Source organism: Oryctolagus cuniculus, chromosome 7, assembly GCF_051225735.1.
Source record: "Oryctolagus cuniculus isolate XC-2025 breed Fujian yellow rabbit chromosome 7, ASM5122573v1, whole genome shotgun sequence".
Lineage (NCBI taxonomy): Eukaryota > Metazoa > Chordata > Mammalia > Lagomorpha > Leporidae > Oryctolagus > Oryctolagus cuniculus.
Genome location: NC_142873.1, coordinates 60,326,130 through 60,342,880, shown reverse-complemented (window position 1 = coordinate 60,342,880; position 16,751 = coordinate 60,326,130). Strand labels below are relative to the sequence as shown.

Genomic DNA, 16,751 nt, shown 5'->3' with positions numbered 1-16,751 from the left:
CGGGTGCTTGAGGCCCATTGCAGACACTGCCCCGGGACAGATTCATGGAAGAAGAAGCCTTGGGGCCAGGGGCCCGGTCTAGCTCTGTGTGGACCATTAACTCACTGTGGTCCGTTCTTGACTGGAAGACGCAAAGGGTAGAGTACTTCATTATTTTCTGAGTAAATGATTTTTTAAAAAATAGGTGAAAATAATCCTGAGCAAGTCCCCCTTGGACAGAGGGGGAGGTGAGGAGTCTAAGTTTGATGAGCAGTTCTACCTTTGGGATGTGAACAGGTGTGGACCCTTATCCCAGAAAAGTGGCCATACCCCCACATCATGTATAATTTCAGGTTCTAGACCCCTGGGGTCAGTCTTTGGTCTAGATTAGAACCTTGGATCAGAAGGGGTTGGAAATCCTTCCATTGTTGCATGCCTGACTTCTGAGTGTCCTGCCCCATGCGGATCCTTTGGGCCTGGGAATCCAAGGTGTAGGATGCAGTCGCCTGTGGTTATTGAACTCTCACGTGGTGCCAGACACGCATTTCATCTTCACAAGATAAGGTAGGCATCAGGATTCCTTGCACCTAGCTGTGCCTTGAACCACCCTCCCCTCCCGCCCCCGCCTTTGGCTGCAGAGCTGTTGTCTGCCTCTAGGGTTCATTTTGTTTCTCGGCCGTGCTGGTGCCGCTTTGCTCTCCCTGCCCACCACAGTGAGCCCTGGACAAGGTGGGCTCTCCCCTCTCCCACCTTGCACACCATCCCATTGAGTGTCTCTTCACTGGACTCCAGCCTCTGTGATGGAGCGTCCAGGGCGGGAACCCTCAGCTAAGCAGGGCAAGGTGCAATGTGCTCCAGTGGCACAGTGACCTGCACCTGGGACTAGCTGAGCTCCCTTGCCAAAGTGGAATGGAGCATGGGGACCTTGATGGGCAGCTTCCACATATCACTGCCCCCTGGTCTTCCCTTTTCCCATTGCTTTTGTCTAGCAAAAACTAACCAGTCGGGACAGACGAAACTCCCCTCAGCCCCCCAGCTCTCAGCTTTGTGAAGGCAGAAGGCACCAGGCCTGAGAGCCTGACTCATGTCCTGCCTTGGGACAAGAAGCCCTGGCTGCTAGGCCCCTTGGGAAGGTTCTACAAAGCTCTTGAGTCTCATAGGTGCTTTCTGGTTCCCGCCCCTCACCAAGGAAACGCTCACTGTGATGGGGCCTGCAGAAGCACTTGTCCCAAATGATTCTCTTCTTCTTACACCCCTCCCTTGTAGCCTCAGTGCCCACTGCCCAGAAACACAGGTCAGAGCAGCTGCTCTTCTGGTCAGTTTCCTAGGGCAGAGCACCACCAAAGGGAAAGGGGAAAAGTGGAGATTTTCAGTGAGAGTCTTAGGTGGAGAAGGAGCTGGTGGCTGAAGACTGGGCTTACCCTATGGCCACCTACCTGCCATCTGAGTGCTGGAGAGTCGGGTCAGGGAGTGGACTAGCCCCGGAGGAAATTAGATGTGCCTCCGCAGTGTGGGCATGTCAGAGTCTTCCCCGAGGGTGTGCCGCTGCAGAAGCAGGCCCCTCCCCGAGGCAAGCAAAGGGACACACTCTCCCACTTGGGAGTTCACGGTGTGGTTGGTACAGACCACTGAAGCAGAGGTGGATTCAGGGACAGGGCCAGCAGAGTGGGTGCATCTGGGGGCCGATGGTTCCCTGAGAGTTGCCTTTCTCCACACGCTTCCCAGCTCCGTGGAAGACGCAGGGAGTGCTGAAGCAATGGGGCAGATGGGCCCAAATGCTCCCTCCTCCCACTTATGCCCTGCTTAACCTACACCGGGCTCCCAGGCAAGGGCAGGTGCACACATGGCCATGGTGGTCCCTGATGCACCCAGGAGCGCCCCTTCCCATTCTGCCCTGTCTAGGCCCTCGTAGCCACAGAAATGGGGTTGGGAGCGGGGCATGCATACTTAACGTGTTGTAGGAACGCTAGCCCAAGCAGGCAACAGAGAAGGTGGAAGCCATTGGCGTCTGTCAAAAATTTTATTTTTTTTTCATTTCACACAGAATGATGTTAAAATAAATCCTCATCAATATATATTTATATACTTATTTACTTGTGTCAATATTTACAAAAGACCGTGGAGCTCTATGAAGACTATGTACACCCATGATCAGGTGGACAGGCAATGTTCATTGAGGCACATATGTACACATGTATGTATAACCTATGTACAAATATCAGACCCTACTGACACAGGAACTCTCAGCTGCAGAAGTTCTGGGTGGGGCAGTGTTGGTGGGGCTGCAAGCTTCCAGAGTTATGTCAGCAAGAATGATAACATCTACACATCCTGTGCAATGCAGTTACAGCTGGTGTCTAAATTTTCATAAAGCAAACAAAGAGTTAAATGACTCCCTACTCCCATGAGTCCTCTCCACAAGTCCTGCTCCGCCTTCGGCTCCCATTGGTCCCCAGCTTCTTATCACCATGGAGACCCCAGTTCCCTCTCGGCATCATCCTGACGAAGATTTACCATCAGCCTCGGAGTTCCTTCTCCTATTGATCCCAAGGAGGCTTATTTATCTGCCTCTCCTCTTGGAGTTTTCAGCAATTCTTAGAGACAGGACACGGGAGGGCAGCTGCAGAGCCATGCGCACGAGCAGCGAGGAAACCAGCGGAAACCCTAATTAGAGTCTGTGCTGCATGATCTTAAGTGAGCGGCCATGTCCACATTTTATATCTACACACACACACACACACACACACATACACATAATATATAAAATCTCCAGAGACGGCTTATCTAAGCACAGAAGCACACAGGCCTGGAAAAAGAGCTAGCATCCTCCACTCATGAGCTTTATAGCTACGGCCCTGATGAAAGCTACGGAATCCTCCTTGATTGCTGGAACCACTAATCCTGACTGTTCCAAGATTACCCTCGGTGGCAGAGGGGTGGCAGGGAGGCAGAAACCCAGGGAGAGGCCCATTTGGCTGGGGCAATGTTTGCTTAGCAGGCTGGAGCCCAGTCACGGGCCTTCCCAGCTTCCTGGGGCCCTTCAGACGAAGGAACCATCGAAGCACAAGAACAAAAGGAAACTGGGTCGCTGGATCCCACGTGAAGGCAGAACTGGGGCAAGCACAGAGCCTGGTCAAACCCTCAGGAGCTGAGACTCACCCTTGCAAAGCCAGCTAGGCCTCCCTTCCTGCCCCTCCATCCCAATGCTCAGCCTGGGGCTGGTTTGCTCCCGTCCAGCCCCACCGGGCAGAGCAAGGTCCTTGCCCTGCGACTTCCTAAGTTTAAAAGGCAGAAATGTCAGCAGCTGGCGTGGAGACTGTCTGGGAGCACAGTGAGCCCCTGAACAGTGCCTCCCTGCCAGCATCTTCTCTCGCCTCCTACAGCAACCCTGGGAGGTGAGGCATTCATACAAACGAGGCAGCTGGCATAGCAGCCCTGGGAGGTGAGGCGTTCATACAAAGGAGGCAGCTGGCACCGAGGGAATCACTTTCAAGGAGAAGCAGAGCTCAGAAGGCCTCTCGCAATGATAGAGACAAGACACAGACCCAAGTTCAAGTCCTCTGGGTAGCTACCAAAGGCCCAATAATGGAGCCACGCAGATACTGCCCTCAGTTATCTAGCTGTTGCAGCAGCTGTCCATGGAATTATGTAATCACACCTGCCCTGTGCATCCGACAGTGGGATGAGGCAGGGACTTCTCAGCTGCCGATGCATCTGGAGCACATCTCACTATTCTAGGAGCAGAGACAGGCACAGACCGTTCTGTCTGCCGAGGCTCATGCAGTGTAAGAAGCAGGCATCCAGACAGGCCTTCCTCGACTGCCCCGGTTTAAGTCTGGATTATGGGTTCATACCACCTGATCATGGCGTGGGGAGGTTCCTGGGAGTAGGGGAGATGAAAAACACTCTGTGCCACCTCAATTGCTCTATGTGCCAGGGAGAAACCCCTCCCTTCCAGGGCCAGGCAGAGGGCACACATTCAACGTGATCACCCATGGGTCTCCACAATGCAAGGTAAGATAGAGAATGAGGACACCTTTCAGCTTGCACCTGCTTTCTTGAGTGACGTACACAGCTCACCCCCCAAAAGGCAACCAAACCGTAGCTGCTCTAGGGCAACCAACTCTCAGCCTAGACTTAGAATCAACCGCAGAATGAGTTGCTAGTTCCCTGGATTCCACAAAGCTCTCCTTCCAGGAGGCAGAGGTGTACTCTTGTTCCTCATTAAACAGGTGACTTTCAGATTTCACCGAATGCAAACCTAGGGCACTACTCATCGCAAAGAGAAAGCCACACAGAACAGTCCTCCACCAGGTCTTCCAGCTCTGCACTCCCCCAGGGCTACAGAGCTGGGCTCAGTTTTCTGGTGCTCAGTGATGAGGTTCCAGCCAGCCAGGGCAGGCAGAATAAAGGCCCGAGCACCTGGCTCTGGGATCACACTTCCCTTTTATCCCTGAGTCAGGCGGCCGCCTGGGAGGGAAAGGAAAGAGGCGATCCTGGAGCCTGTTCTTTTGTTGTGAAAGAACTGCCTTCTGGACAAGTCCCCAAGCAGGAGAAAAGAGAGCGGAACTGGAGATGGGGAGAGAAGGCAAAGGAAGACCATTGTAAAAATTCAAACCAATGCAGCTGATTCCTTGGATTGCCAGATTTATTACATGAGTGAGACCGGGAGTTTGGTCAACGTATACTCGTAGAACTTTTAAATAATGGTATACATATATACATATACTATACATATATACACGCACAGAGAGATATATGTATATATGGAAAACCCCTAAGAACTCAGGACCAATGAACCAAAACCTTCATTGACGAAAATTATGTTTTCTTACTATTCTTTCAGGAGAAAGAGGCAAATGACAGCAAGGGCACTACCGATTAGCCAGGGCGTGCTCGGCGGCCCACTTCTGGCCTCTCTTGTGGCTAGCATCATTCAGCCTGTCTCTTTGGTCTGCTCCATCTCCATTTCTGTACATCGAGCACTGAGGTTTAGAAGATGGACCCTGAGCAAGGCAAGGTCTTCTGTCATCGTCCAACACTCTGCTTACTAAGGCAGGAAAGTGTACACTCACCTACTTAGGACTTGTTTTTCAACAACAAAGGTTGAAGCACACATGGTTTCCCATTGTCACTCAACAGAACTGCAGAGTAACCAGAACGTTCCCTTCCCTGAGGTTTCCCCGTCGGTTAGCTGAGGTTTTGCTGTACTTACGTGTAGAGGGCAGGGTAGATGGAAAAGGAATGTGGTGGGTCCTGGGGTTGCCAGTCTTCCCTGATTGTCCAGTCTGACTATCTGACCTCCCAGATGCTGAGGGAAAGGGGATCATCTGAAGCCCCTGGTGGGGTGTGCAAATATTTGTGCATTGACATACTCTAGTGGGTGGTGGGATCTTTATTTCACGGCTGTCATGCCCTAAGTGCCCTGTAGATCTCGACCCCAAAGCACAAGACCTTGCTCCCCTTGGCAGTGCTCATGGAGTCAGCCTATCCTGAAGGAAGGACAGAGGGCAAGTCCCAAATTGGCCTGGGCTCCTGACCCCAGGTGCAAACCTCTGAGTCGCATGCCCTCAGCATCCGTCTCCCTGGGGAAAGGAAGAAGGGAAGCGTGAGGATCAGGTAATGGCTTTGAGTGCATGGAAATGATCTTCCGTGATGGCTCAGGACGCTGTCTTCCTATCTATTGGTAAGTGCTTTCCTGCAGGCTGCCAGGACACCCTGCCAGACCGACAGAGGGCCAGCAAGGTGGGCTGGCGTGAGGTCATTCAAAGTCAAGGTTTCAGTGTGTAGAGCTCGTGAGGATGCCGGGCGACAGCAGACAGAAACGGGGGAGGCAGATGGGAGAGGGGCAGGGAGATGCAGACACAGGGTGGTGCACGCAGGAAGGAGACGGAGCAGAAAAGAAGGCCTTCCTTGGGCATAGGCTGCACCTCTGCCTATGTGTCCATTGCAGAAGGAGGTCAGACCTCAGAGCACAGGAGTCACGTGAACACGTGGGAAGAAGAGAGAACCACAGACCGAACGAGCATCCAGAAATCAAGAGCATTATCTGATACTCCAGGTGCTTTCTATCACTTTTCAGTCCTGAGAGTGAGATTTTGAAAGAGCTATTGCTAAAGAAAACAGTCACGGTTTATTTTATTGCACTTTTCCTCTTTAAAATGATTCAAACACAAACTATGAGAGATGGAACTGAGCTTTGGTGGCAAGGGAAGCAGAAGGGATGGAGAAGTGAACTGGATCAGAATGAGGAAGAGACCCACCCCCACTTGTAGAGGACCTCCTACCTCCGCCTGTCCCTGCTGCCACTGTGATAGGGGAACAGGGCTGGTCACAATAGCTACTGAGACAGTTCCCAGCATCCTCTAGCTTGCTGGTCGACTCGGGTGGCTAATGAGGTTCATGAGGTTAAGGGCGTGGGTTCAAACCTGGTAATGGACTCCTTGCCAAGGCTGGGGGAACCTCCGCTATGTAACCAAGGAGCACCCTGGACGTGGCAGCCCTCTCAGACTGATGCAGGTTGTTATGACAATGGGGCACTGTCACCTTCTCTCCTGGGTGGATGAGTCAGCACTGGGCTTGTCTGTCTGCTACACAGCAGTGCCACCCTCACCTGCAATTGACACACTAAAGCTCCCTCTGGGGGGAAGTTCACCTCTACCTCTTCTCTCCACCATGTGCACAGCACTGAACCCTGGGCCAGAGGATTTTCTGCACAGCTGACTCTGATCATGAGGAAGTAAGTTGGCCAATGTCTTCATTACAACAGAGTGAGAGATCCAGGGAGAGCAGAAAGGACAAGCTGGCTCCAAGACCCTCACCCTCTTGGGGCAGCATGGGGGCTCAGGCCAATGGAATCTTGAGGGACACTCCAAGGACACACATGGATGCCATCCTCAGAAGCCCAGCTGAGCGGCAACCCCCAAGGACAGCAGAGAAGCTAAGAGAGCAATCAAATACCACTCCACTTGGGGAAGCTCAGAGCCATAATAGCATCCTTGAATTGGGGCTCCTGAGAAGTTGACTCAGAAATTTGAACAGCCCAGTTACTCTCTGCTCCTGACAACCTTACCTCCTTCCCCTCTGGCCTCCTGAAAATCCAACTTTCTCAAAGGTTTGAGTCCAGAGGCACCTGATGAAGCTCAAAGGAAAACTGGCACCTGGCCTTGCAAGCACAAGTCCCAGCAGGTTGTATTAGATGCATGCGTTTTGGATTCACGGTTTCATTCCCTGCTGTTGCTGCTCCCTGGGTGCAGAACAGGAGCTGTGACCATCAACAGCAGGGGAGGCTTCGGCACACCTGGGACAGGTGCAGGAAGAGAGACTGTGGCGCCTGATCCAGGCTTGAACACAAGGCCTGATTTACATTTTGGGAAGCTTTTGCCAAAATGCACTCACCTCTCAGCTAGTCCCACCAGTAGGAAGGACCAGGTCCACAGCTCATCCAAAATGGTGGATCATTTTAGGAAGTTTTAAATCTAGTCTTAAACTATAAAAACCCATGTTTAAAAAAAGTTCGCTTCTTTAGCCTTAGGTTTATGTCCTGAATCATGTTTTAATTACATGGAATTGGTATGCCACTTCCTCTAGGCACAGCCTTGGGATGGGAGGCAGGGCATCCAGGGGGAGCCCCAGCAGTGGGGTGGGGACAGGACTTGATCTCTTCAAGCGAATGCCCAGGTGCTCACTGGAAGAGCAAGGTCTCTGCAGGGCGTCTGCGTTCTGACCTGGCCACTACCAAGGCTGCTGGGGATGGAAGGGCATGGAGCTCTGAGCACATAGGGACCACTGGGGGCCTCTTCACCCTGGCCTGTGCCCAGGATCCTGCAGTGGCACAGCCACCACTGCTCTTTAGAGAACAGGGCCACATCTGGAGGCCCTGGATACTGTGGGTAGGGGGCCTGGGCTGTGGGGCTGTGTGGACTCACTTTGAAAGAAGGACAGGGAGGTCTATACTTGGTTGCCATGGGTCTCAGGTCCTTCCACATCCTGCACCCAGGGTTCTGCTGGGAGAAAGGTGAACAGGCAGAAACCCCATGAGAATCCTGGTCTTCATCAGACATCTGCTTAAGGGGGTAGCTCACCTTTCTGCTTTAAATCACGAGGGTAATTTCTCGGGATTGAAATCTGGAGGTAAGAGAAGAGTCTGGGGGAAGTGACTTCTTGAAGAATACCAAGGGATATGGACATAGATTAGGGAAAAGTGATCAGGCCTGATCTTTTCTGCATGCCTATTAATTCATTGCTTTGAGGGCAGAACAAAGGATCTGAGCATATGTCCACATCTGGAGTGTTTCGTGTGTATGTTCTTGGACATGTGGGCCCAGTATAGCACTGTGCACTGTCTGCAAACAGAAATGACAGCAAAGTATCCTGTGAGTATTCTGTATGCATATCTATTGTGTCTATGTAGTTTCTGTACATTTTGTGTCTGAGTTACAGGCTGTGTACCTGTACGTGGTGTATGTAGGTCTTTTGTATTGCTAAGTACGATCCGTGTCTGTATCGAGTATGCATGTATCTATTAAACTGATAAGAACAGACACTACACTTGATCTTAGCCAAAAGGCCGAGAAGCGATAATGCGTGTGTCTATTTAGGTTTAACCATGTATCTTCTGTGCTTGCCCTGTATGTTAGTTTGGGCTCTGTGTATTTGATATGTGTGTTGTGTGTTCTGCACCTGTGCAGGGCGATGTTGTAACTCTCTACTTTGTGGTGGATATGCTTGCATGTGTGAAGATTTTATGGTCCTGGGCCAAGGAAAGGACACAGAGATAAAAACCCCTGCCTCCTGACCTGAGCCTCTGATATGGCTGCTTTCCCTTCTGTTTCCTGAAAGCCTTTGTCCCTCTCACCCCATGTCTTGGAAATTCAGCACCACCTCCCGTGAGGAGAGGAAGAAAAGCATGGAGGCTTTGTGCTGGGCACGGGATGCCCTGCAGCCACCTGGGGATGCGGGTGACCAGGAACTAGTGAGCACCCTGGGCCTAGCACCTGAAGCTGGTGCCCCACCCCCCAAGACAGCTGTGGGTGCTAACTGGACTGGAACCAGATACCATGATTCACTGCTGTGGGAAAGAGCAAAGAAGCCTGTGTGGCAAGACCACTGCCCTCCCTCCTCCCCAACCCCATCTTATCCGAGGGCCAACCTGCTCCGGCCTTTAGGCCATGCACTGCCCCCGTTTGCTCTCCACCTGTTCTCGGGGCCAGGGGACAATTGGTTTCCTATCCTTTGGTTCTTTGTAAAAAAAAAAAAAAAAAAAAAAAAAAAAAAAAAAAAAGAGCCCTGGCTTGTCAATTTAATGGACAAAGAGCTTGAGTCTGGTGGTCAAGTTGGTGCCTTGGGATCGTCTAGGGACTCCATCTGTTGGCCCTGGACTCTAGAGATCTCCACAGTGGGGAGGGTCCCTTTAAGTCCAATCAGTGGAATCTGGTCCTAGGGAGTCCTACCCCTTGGTGTCCTTGGTTTCAGAGCAGGGTCCATTAGGGACAAGTTCCTGAAAGTGATGGATAATGAAAACCAAGCGGGGTGAGGAAAGGTGAGAATGGAGATGATGAACGGGATGCACTGTAGACAGGGGGCCTGGGGTGGGTCTGGCCCAGGACAGCTGGAGCTGTGAGGGCCTGGGGGCCCTTGTGCACTCAGTAAGACAAGCTTCAGCCGCGGGGAACTGAAGCTGCAGCACGTGGAGGGCAGAAAGACAATTCTAACGTCTAGGAATCCATGAAGACTGGAGTGTCTGAGGCACTGGCAGCAAACCCAGGCCCCGATGCGGTCACCGAGGAGACAGATGAACCCAGTAGGCCTCTTAGACAACCAACCCACCAAGCAGTGGATTTGCTCCTGAACCTGAACTCCAGAGGATGAATATATATATATATATATATAATGTGTATATATATAGTGTGTATGTATATATATGTCTATGTACATATATATACACACATATGTATATATATACTCTAGTGCACACAAACACATGCATAAATTGCCCTGTGTCAAAAATATTGCATAAGCTTATACCATGTTCCAATGCAATTTTCTATAGCTAGTTAGGTAGAGGAATGTCTGAAAGAGATACTGGATATCTATTTATATACACTGGATCCACAGACCCACCTGGCTCTGCTCAGGACCAGATGATGCTCTGGTCAGCTGTGCAGCCACGCCTGTGACCAGGTCAGTTCCTAAGGTGCAGCCCCGTGGATGTTTCGATGCTGCCTTCCCTGCTCACTCTCCTGGCCTGGCAGATGTCTGCACTCCCATTTGGAAGAGCAGGGATGGGAGGGCTGGAGGGCCAGGAGTTTAGGTTCCCCATTCCAAATTGTATATTTCCTCTCCTGACAGAGGGCTTTAGCCTTTCTTCCAGTGAGGGGGGGACCCCCTAGTTCAATGCCACTCCATGGCTATTAATACTCTAAGTATGAATACTGTGTAGGCTACTAAGAAAATAGGTTATCTCCTGTGTTTTAAATATTGAGATTCATGCAAGAACACCCATGCAGCTCTAGCACATCACTGGTAAGTTTCACTGCAGTGTCAGTGTGGCCGGGCCACATCACCAGGAAAGCAGATTTCCTCAAAGTCCAGTGTAAAAGAAGTCGCACATGTTTTTGTGACCCTGAAGCCTGCAGAAATGGTGAAATCTGGGAGCTGCGAGGTCCCTTGGTTTGTGAGTGTCTCCCTGCAGGCCTAGGGGAACCAATGTGAAACTTGACAACTCACATTCCGTCATGCTCACTGTCCCTCCCCCGGGCTTCCCTCACACCGACACTGCAGAGAAAAAGCAGAATGCAGCATTTTCCGTTATGAAACACGAGCCTCCCGAGCATCTAACTTGGCAACTGCAATTTGCAAACCCCAGCCTGAGACACGGAAAGGAATTCTAACACACAGGACTGTGTGTTCTTTTAAATGTAAAAAAAAAAAAAAAAAAAAGGAATGACCTTCTGAATAATGACCCAGAGCTTTAAAGCTAAGCCATAAGCCATGATAGTGCTCCTCTGTGAGGGGCAGGGAGGGAGCTCAAACAGGACGCGGGGTCGGGGTGAGGGGCGTGCATCTCTTGGGTGTCGTGGGCATTTGGTTAGGAAAGGAAGGTGGCACTGATATGGTGGTTTGAGTACTGGATATGAGGTGGCCTCAATGTGTCTTTCTAAAATCCTGGCTCCATAGGTGACTCCCATCTTTGGAAACCCAACAGCAGGTGATGAAGGTTTGCATGAAAGCCACGACAGATATTCTGTGTTCTAAATCAAAAATCAAAAGGTCGAAAGTCACTTGCACAACTATTGCTTTCCATGCAGAACCAGAGACACACTGTAGAACACACTGACTACAATGCAGGCTATTATGCAACATCTGCATTAGTTCCATGGAGCTGTGAGTTATGTTAAGAGGTTTCGATCAGACATCAGTTAACATTTTGGTAATATTCACATAGTTTGTGTTAGCCAAGGTACAGTTGGCTGTTTTCAAGTTTTCCTCTCTAAAGTCCTCATTACTGTTGTTCACACCCTCCTGGATCTCCATGTAATCGGACTTACTAATGGTGGAGGCACTTCTACTTTTCTTTAGGTCAGGGGAGGATGGGATCTTTGGACAGCTTGTCACTTGCAAGTACTGGGCCTGTTCCTCTCCCTCTGTCTCCCGGTGGTAGAAGTAGTTGAAATTGGACACTATGACTGGGACCGGTAAGGCAATGGTTAACACACCTGCGATGGCGCACAGAGAGCCCACTATCTTTCCCCCAATGGTGGTTGGAACCATGTCTCCATAGCCTACGGTTGTCATGGAGACGACTGCCCACCAGAAGGCATCCGGGATGCTGGGGAACTGAGAATCTCGCTCATCGGCTTCTGCAAAGTAGACAGCACTAGAGAACAGGATGACCCCGATGAAGAGGAAGAAGATCAGGAGGCCCAGTTCTCTCATGCTGGCTTTGAGGGTCTGCCCTAGAATCTGGAGACCTTTGGAGTGTCTGGACAACTTAAAAATCCTAAAGACTCTTACCAACCGGATGACTCGGAGGATGGCCAGCGACATGGCCTGCTGGCCCTGCTGGGCGTCCTCGGGCTTCTCGGCCAGCTCTGTCCCCAGGGTGATGAAGTAGGGGATGATGGCCACGATGTCAATGATGTTCATGATGTTGGTGAAGAACCCGGCTTTGCTGGGGCAGGCAAAGAACCTCACCAGGAACTCAAAGGAGAACCAGATGATGCAGAGCGTCTCCACGATGAAAAAGGGGTCGGTGAAGGAGGTGGACTGCTGGTAGCCGGCGGTGCTGTTGGAGTAGGTGTGGAAGGTCATGCCGCTGCCATGCATGTCTTCGTTCTCGTCCCGGAAGATGGGCAGCGTCTCCAGGCAGAAGCTGACGATGGAGATCAGGATCACCATGACGGACACGATGGCTATAATCCTGGCGGGCCCTGAGCTCTCTGGGTATTCGAAGAGAAGCCAAACCTGCCTCTGGAACTCATTTTCGGGCAGGGGCCGTTCCTCCTCCTTGATGTAGCCCTCGTCCTCCCGAAACATCTCCATGGCCTCCTCACCCAGCTCGTAGAACCGGATCTCCTCGGAGAAGATGTCCAGGGGCACGTTCACGGGCCGCCGCAAGCGGCCCCCTGACTGGTAGTAGTACAGGATGGCGTCAAAGCTGGGGCGGTTCCGATCGAAGAAGTACTCATTGCGGAGGGGGTCGAAGTACCGCATGCGCTTCTTTGGGTCCCCTAACAGGGTCTCTGGGAACTGGGCCAAGGTCTTGAGCTGTGTCTCAAACCGCAGCCCTGAGATGTTGATGACCACCCTCTCGCAGCACTCATGGTCTGCCTCGGGGTCGTAGGTGTCCTGGGGGTGCCCAGGCAGGGCAGCGGCCTCATCTGCCGGGTCTCCGGTGGCCACTGTCATTATTGGGGCTGAGAGAAATGCCTCCTGCTACGCCTTCCAGCTGCCTGGTGGCAGGGAGCTCAGGGTGCTGTGAACGGCCCCAGGTAGCGCAGAAGCATTGGCCTGGGCGCCCCCAGAGCTCTCTGAGAGCTGGGGACAGCCTCGCTGGGCTGTAAGACAGAGGCAGTGAAGGACGTGAGACCACTTGGCATTGGCAACCTGCCCTGGGCTGCTGCCTGGGTCTCCCATCTCAGCCAAGGGCTAAGCCACCTGGACACAACCACCAGCACCACCAGCACCATGGCCAGAAAGTAAAATTCCCTTTCACCTTGTAACTCGTCTGGGGCATTGGAAGGGAGCAGGTGTCGGTCTTTCAAGGGAGCTCTGGCACTGGGGGAAGGTGGCGGGTGCAGCCCCCCTCTGCACCACGAAGCTTCCTAGAACACAGCCCCACACAAGGAGGGGACCCCTTTCCCACACACTGCACTAATGGCTTACAGATGCTTGCACCCTGGGAGGGATCACGGTGCAGGATCTTGGTTTGGGGTGTTCTGCCTGCCCTCTCCCCTCACTCCTCCCCCTCCCCCATAACTCTACACATGGTTGCCATTCCACCACAGGTGGGTTTACCTGGCCGGCAGGAACCTGAAGCTCTCTCCCTTGCAGAACTGATCAGATGGTGCAGGTATCCTATACACACAAACAGGCCGCCCGACTCCCCATCACGTCCTCTCACCGAGCTAGAAATGGTGAGTCATGCCGGGCAGGAGGGCAGGCTCCAGGTCCTGGAGGTGAGCTCTGGGGCTGGGCCCAGCTGGAGGGGCAGTGGGCTGCCTGGCCAGGGGCGTGCAGGAAGAGAGCGGCTGGCCTTGGGTCTGGAGCCTTTGCAAGGAAGGCGGCAAGATGCACAGCTCAGCAAAAGCCGGAGTCCTGGCTGTCCTCAGGAGGTGTGACCCGGCCTGGAAAAAACAGGAGCAAGGTGGAACCAGGGCTTGGGGGCAGCTGGTGCCAAGGTTTCGGAGGGCTCTGGCAGCTTCACTCGCTGGAGGTGACAGGCTCTTGCCCAGATCTATCCCTCAGCCTCGCAGCCTCTCCTGGGCAGGCTTCCCAGGGCTGGAAGCGCCTTCTCCCAGGGAGCAAACCTTCGGGCTTGGCTGCCTGTCTTCTCCAGGGGCCTCCCTGAGCTGATCCACATCCCTGGTCCTGAGCAACCAGGGGAGTGGGGGTGGGGGAATGGCTCTGGGCAACGCACCCCTGGCTCTGCAGGTCGGCACAGCACCACCCAAGGGGAGGGCTTTGCTCACTGCAGCCTGCCTACAAGCTCTGACCTCAGCCAGGTTGTGCAGAAAGAAGCGCCCCATTGCCCCCCTCCCCCCAAAGCGCTCGTTCAGAGCTCGGCGATGGAGACCCCTCCCACAGCTAGGTCGCCTCGCACCGGAGCCGGCCGGGTGGCTGGGCCGCTGAACTTACTCTCCCCCCAGGGTCCCTGGGCCGCAGGCCTCCCTTGGAGCTGGGTGGCATTGAGCTGGGCAGGCGCACGACCACTGGTTTCTCCCCCAAGAGAAAAATCCTCACATCTCCCCGGCGGGGAGCTCAGAACAAACGCTCAGCCAACCCGGCTGAGAGGCGAGAGGGGGAGCCTGCAGGAAGCCGGCTTCCGGGCTGGCCCCCTGCCGACCCAATCCCCAGGCCCCAAGGCGGGGAGGGGTCCGGGCCCTCGCGGCAGCGCCCCGGGCAGCGGCCGGGATTCCGCCCGGCGCACTCCCCGCGCCGCTCCGCGCGGCGGACGGGATCCTGCAGCCCCGCCGCTGCAGCGAGCGCCGCCTTAACCCCTTCCTGCCCGGCGCGCTCTGCTCCCGCAGCGACGACCCCGAGCGCAGTCCAGCTTTTGACCTCAGGGTCCAACTGAGGGACCCGCGAGGCTACCCTCTGCACGCGAAAACGATCGAGGTTGGGCTCGGGCGGGGCGTGGACAGGCCGGCTGCTGTCCTAGATCTCCGCTTCCTCCTAAGCCGCGGGGCTCGGCGCCAGCCCGCGGCCCCCAGCAGCGGGGGAGAAGCCCCTCTCCGCCGCAAAGCCGCTCTCGGCATCCTGCCGGAGGGGTGAACGCAGCTCGGTGGTCCCGCCGGCCGGCGCTATTTACCAGACACGGTTACGCTCAGCTGCACTTCCCATCACCCGCAGGCTCCTCCGCGCCCTCCGCCCCTCGCCCGCAGAGGGTCCCCGAGCCCGTTTCGCGCACTCGTCTTCGGCGGGGCGCAAGCCCTCTCTCCTCCGCCCCGGCCCGGGCTCGGTCGGGCAGACCGCAGTGGTCGGCCCGAGCGCCCCAGCGCAGCAGGCTGTGCCGCCGGGTGCCCCACAGCTCCAGTGCGCGCCGCAGCCAAAGGCAGAGGAGGCGGCACGCGCAGCGCGACGCCCCGACACCGATTTACCCTTTCGGATGGGCACCGGGAGCCTCCATGTTCCTGGGTTGGGGCCAGCGCCGGCAGGACCTGGCGGCGGGCGGGCGGGCGGCGGCGGCTGAGGGGTGCGGGCGGCCAGCCGGGAGCCGGCTCTGCAGTCCCGCGGGCGGCGAGTACGGAGCGCCCGGCCGCCGCCCGCAGCCGCACCGCGCCACGCAGCGCCGCACCTGGCCCGGCAGCGAACTCGAATTAAAGGGACCGGGGGCCGGCGGGGGCGGAGGCGGCGGGGCGAGGCGCGCCACTGCCGCCGCCACCGAGCTGGCGGCGCCCTCGGACCCCGGCCTCGGCCCCCTCCCCACGAGGGACCCCCCCACCCCACCCCCACTCTTCGGCGGAGCCGCAATTACTGACCCTATCCCCGCGGGCTGCTCAGCTGGGGGACTGCGGGGCGGCGTGCCGCAGGGGCAGAAGTTGAGGAGCGCTTGGGAGAGGCTCCTGCAGGCGATCCCAGGCCGGAGGCTGTTCTTTCGAGGCGGCCGGACGGGAGCAGCAGACCCCTCGGCGTCCTCTCCTGTCCGCGGGCCCTTTCCTCCGCCTCAGCTGCCCACCTCCCTCTTACCCAGCCGAGCCGTGGCTCTTCAGAGGGGTGCAGCAGGTGCGGGCCGCAGGGTGGCAGAAACTCACTGCCTTGCCCCCGCCTCGCGGCCTGGGGAGCGGCAGGAACAGACCACAACTGCAGGGCCGGCCCTCTGGCCTCCCTGACGCCCTCCCCACCAAGGGCCCCGGGGCAGGGAGAGCCTGGGGCACGCAGTTACCCTTGGGAGGGGCCGGCCACTCACAAAGTGAGTCCTTTCACACGCCCTACCAAGGGCTCTGGGCTTGGCAGCTGACAGGACCCTGGAGTGGGCAGCCGTGTGTGTGTGTGTGGGGGGGGGGAGCCCAGCAGGCCCTCTGCTTCATGGAGGGTCCCAGGGGGTCCAGGGTGCCTTTAGGAGCCACCTGAGGACAGTCCCAAGCCCCTGCTGTATGTCTCCCAGAACCGCAGTCACCCAGCCAGAGGGAGTCACCCAGACGGAGCTGAGATCAGACTTCAGTCTCCTGGTGACTGCCAGCCTCGGGCTTAGTTTTGCATGGTCTCCCAGAGCCTGGTCACCAGGGCCACCTTGCCCATTCTTTCTGTTTGCTGCATCCCTCACTGGGCCTGAGGTCTCACCCTGCTCTTTTGACTCCCCTCACCCTGCCCTGTGCCACTTCTGGCAGCCTCTCCCGACCAGCGCCAAGGGCCTGTTCTCCTGCTGGCCACGCTGAGTTCTTGAGGTGACAACAGTTCAGAAGCCCCCCATCCACTCCATCTGGCTGTATTTCCTTTACCTCCCTCTGCTAAAACAGAAGATGGAGAAAGAGAGAGGTGCCTGAGGGAGAATTAAACATTGGCCCGATTGGAGACATGCAGTTCTCGTGTGTCAGCTCCCGGACGAGGCC

At 55.2% G+C, this 16,751-nt stretch overlaps 1 protein-coding gene and 1 pseudogene across 6 annotated transcripts; both read right to left on the bottom strand.

The window, feature by feature from the left end:
- Nucleotides 1-1,980: 1,980 nt before the first annotated feature.
- Nucleotides 1,981-15,995, bottom strand: KCNA2 (potassium voltage-gated channel subfamily A member 2). 6 transcript variants are annotated; one of them, XM_051856038.3, is made up of 3 exons: nucleotides 15,681-15,995; nucleotides 13,498-13,826; nucleotides 1,981-13,037 (listed from the first exon to the last, which is right to left on the bottom strand). In XM_051856038.3, the coding sequence occupies exon 3, from the start codon at nucleotides 12,886-12,888 to the stop codon at nucleotides 11,389-11,391; it is 1,500 nt and encodes a 499-aa protein (XP_051711998.1). In that variant the 5' UTR covers nucleotides 12,889-13,037; nucleotides 13,498-13,826; nucleotides 15,681-15,995; the 3' UTR covers nucleotides 1,981-11,388.
- LOC127493897 (U2 spliceosomal RNA) lies at nucleotides 8,445-8,560 on the bottom strand (annotated as a pseudogene).
- Nucleotides 15,996-16,751: the final 756 nt, after the last annotated feature.